We start from the raw sequence: 2612 nt of genomic DNA on the forward strand, positions 1-2612 counted from the left end.
GTCTGGCATATAACAGCAGGGGAAACATGACAGGATCACAGAGCTATACCCATAGTAAAGCGTGAAGATCGCGTCAGAGTTTATACCTATGGAAATGGATTTCAAAATTCTTCTGCTCTTTCTGTGCATCACCTTTGTTTCTGTCCAAGGTAAATCATTAAATCTATTGTGTAAAATATTATTAAATGAATGAAGTTTGCTGGTTGTTGTGAGCACTCTGAACTTGGAAAAATAGAATTTTATGTAAAAAAAAAAATGCCTTGAAGAATTACGTTTATTACCTTTATTCATTTTAACAGAGGGTAATAAATGTGTTCACTTGTCACCGCCGTTGTTCTTGTTATTTAACCACATGTGAATTTCAGGTTTCATTCCACGATGCTGTGTTAAAACAGCTCCAGTGAATCCACGGCTGCTGAAGCGAGTGGAGAAATTCTCAGTACAAAATCGCAGTCTCTGTGATATTGAAGCCCTTGTGTAAGTTTTAATGTGATTCTGAATTACAAGACTATGAAGCTCTGTGTGTGCAAATGATAAAATCAAAACCTCTCTGATTACAGACTGCATGTCAATGGGAAGACTTTGTGCGCACCATTACGGCAAAAGAAACATCTGCAAAAGATCAACCCCAAACAGTCAATTGTCTGAGATGTAACTGAGCTCCTGTGTTTTTACTGCCGATGACTCAGTAAGCCATAAAAATTCATTCTGATTTGCTATTGTCAAGGAAAATGGTTTAAAAATTCATTCATTTCAATTATTAAAAAATATATATATAAGATTTTATTATCAGTAAAATTATTCAAGTGAAAGACCACTGGTGTTTTTAGAAAGTTTATCATAAATGTGTTTTAAATATGTTTATAATTACAATAAAATTCAAAAGTCTTTGTGAAAAGGAAGAAAATGACTCAGGGTAATGTATGATTGTAACCTGTTAGGCTAAACACCTGCAAGTGAACAGTAATTATTGAGAGTTTGCCACAAAGCCTTTATTTCATTTTATGAAAAATGTTTTAAGGACAAGTTTGTGAAATAAAGCACTAAAAAATGTTGTCTTCTTAAGCAGCTAAACAGTGAAATACGCAGGGCATTTTTACATATTTTTCAAAAAAAAGTAAAGTGAACTATGATTCACTAATCATGTTCAATAAACACACTTTTGTCTTAAAGACACTTTGTTTCTCTTTATTACCTCGATTCATAACTTTTTAATGAAATGTATAGGAGTATGTATAGTGTATAGTTTTTGACTTCTCTGGGGTTCAATCCCAATCGTTAATCTTGCTGTATACTTCCAGTGGACTGTACATGTTATAAAATGTAGCAGTCTGGGAACAGAACAAAAATACCTTTACTCATTTCTTACACTGTTTTTTTTGCACTGAACAGTAAGAAGTATTTATAGTTTGATAATTAGCTCTTACCCCTAAAAGACTAAGCAATGAAATAGAATTTGAAAGGAGGAGGTAGAATTTATGCTTGATATTTTATAATTTATTATCTATTGTAGTCTGGGGTTTCTGGCTCAAGAAGACTTGTGTTCCCACTGCTGCTGTTACTGCGGAGGATGTTGCTAAATGAGACTCAACGTGTATGAAAGAACACATATGGAATTATGTCATAAACAAAAACCTGTTAAATAACCAAGAATATGTTTTGTATTTTAGATTATTCACAGTAGCTATATTTAGTGTTGATTACATCTTGACAAACAAATAGCATTTTCTCATTAGATTTACGAGGTAATCACCTGGAATGTTTTCAATTCACGTGTGCCTTGTCAAGAGTTACTTTGTGACATTTCTTGCCTTTTTGATGTGCTTTAGACCATCTGTTGTCTTGTGCAGAGGAAAGGGAAAACCGCCAGTTAATTTTTTCTACATTTAACCAGGACATGCCAATTAGAACAAAAAATCTCAAATTTGGACCAAAGAGACAGTTTGTCCATTTCTTGTGTTTCTTGGCCCAAGCAAAGTCACTTCTACTTGTTGTTCTTCCAAAGTAATGATCTCTTTGCCACAATTTGACAATGAAGGCCTGACTCATGCAGTCTTCTCTGAACAGTGGATGATAAAATATGTCTCCCACTTGAACACCAAGAAGCAATTATGTAAATTGGCAGTTTCGAGGGCTAGTAATTCTAATAAACTTATCCTCTGCAGCAGAAGTAGCTCCTGATTCTTCCTCTCCTCGAGCGGTCCTCAAGAGAGCCTGTGTATCATAGAGTTTTATGGTTTTGACCATTGCAGTTGGGAATTCATTTGAAGTACTTGAAACTTAGACCTGCTCTAAACAAGCCTCCCAGCCAGTCTTCCCTGATGGTTCAGTGGGTTAAATCAGATTTCTTGCTTTTGGTGGGGTTCAGGGTTCGAATCCTGCTTTCTGTCTGCCAGTCACGATCAGGATTCACTTCCTACATCTTTCTTTAGCAATATATTTTTGTTTTTAATGGGTTGAAAAGAAAGATAGATCTGCTCTAAATAAGCTTCCTAGCCTGTCCTCACCAGTGGTTCAAAGGGTTAAGCTTGGTATCTCGCTGGTGGTGGGGGTCATGGTTCGGATCCTGCTTTCTTCCTGTTACTTACATTAGTTACTTACATCTGTATTTG

At 35.5% G+C, this 2612-nt stretch overlaps 1 protein-coding gene across 1 annotated transcript; it reads left to right on the top strand.

The window, feature by feature from the left end:
• On the top strand, nucleotides 1-1172 carry ccl27b (chemokine (C-C motif) ligand 27b). Its single transcript, XM_046861779.1, has 3 exons — nucleotides 1-149; nucleotides 366-477; nucleotides 561-1172. The coding sequence occupies exons 1-3, from the start codon at nucleotides 89-91 to the stop codon at nucleotides 646-648; spliced, it is 261 nt and encodes an 86-aa protein (XP_046717735.1). The 5' UTR covers nucleotides 1-88; the 3' UTR covers nucleotides 649-1172.
• Nucleotides 1173-2612: the final 1440 nt, after the last annotated feature.

The sequence above is a fragment of the Silurus meridionalis genome, chromosome 11, assembly GCF_014805685.1.
Source record: "Silurus meridionalis isolate SWU-2019-XX chromosome 11, ASM1480568v1, whole genome shotgun sequence".
NCBI classification, from domain to species: Eukaryota; Metazoa; Chordata; class Actinopteri; order Siluriformes; family Siluridae; genus Silurus; species Silurus meridionalis.

Coding starts and splice junctions, on each gene's coding strand:
- ccl27b (XM_046861779.1), top strand. CDS start 89: ATGGAAATGGATTTCAAAATTCTTCTGCTCTTTCTGTGCATCACCTTT. Junction 150..365: donor CACCTTTGTTTCTGTCCAAG/GTAAATCATTAA, acceptor TGTGAATTTCAG/GTTTCATTCCACGATGCTGT. Junction 478..560: donor TGTGATATTGAAGCCCTTGT/GTAAGTTTTAAT, acceptor CTCTGATTACAG/ACTGCATGTCAATGGGAAGA.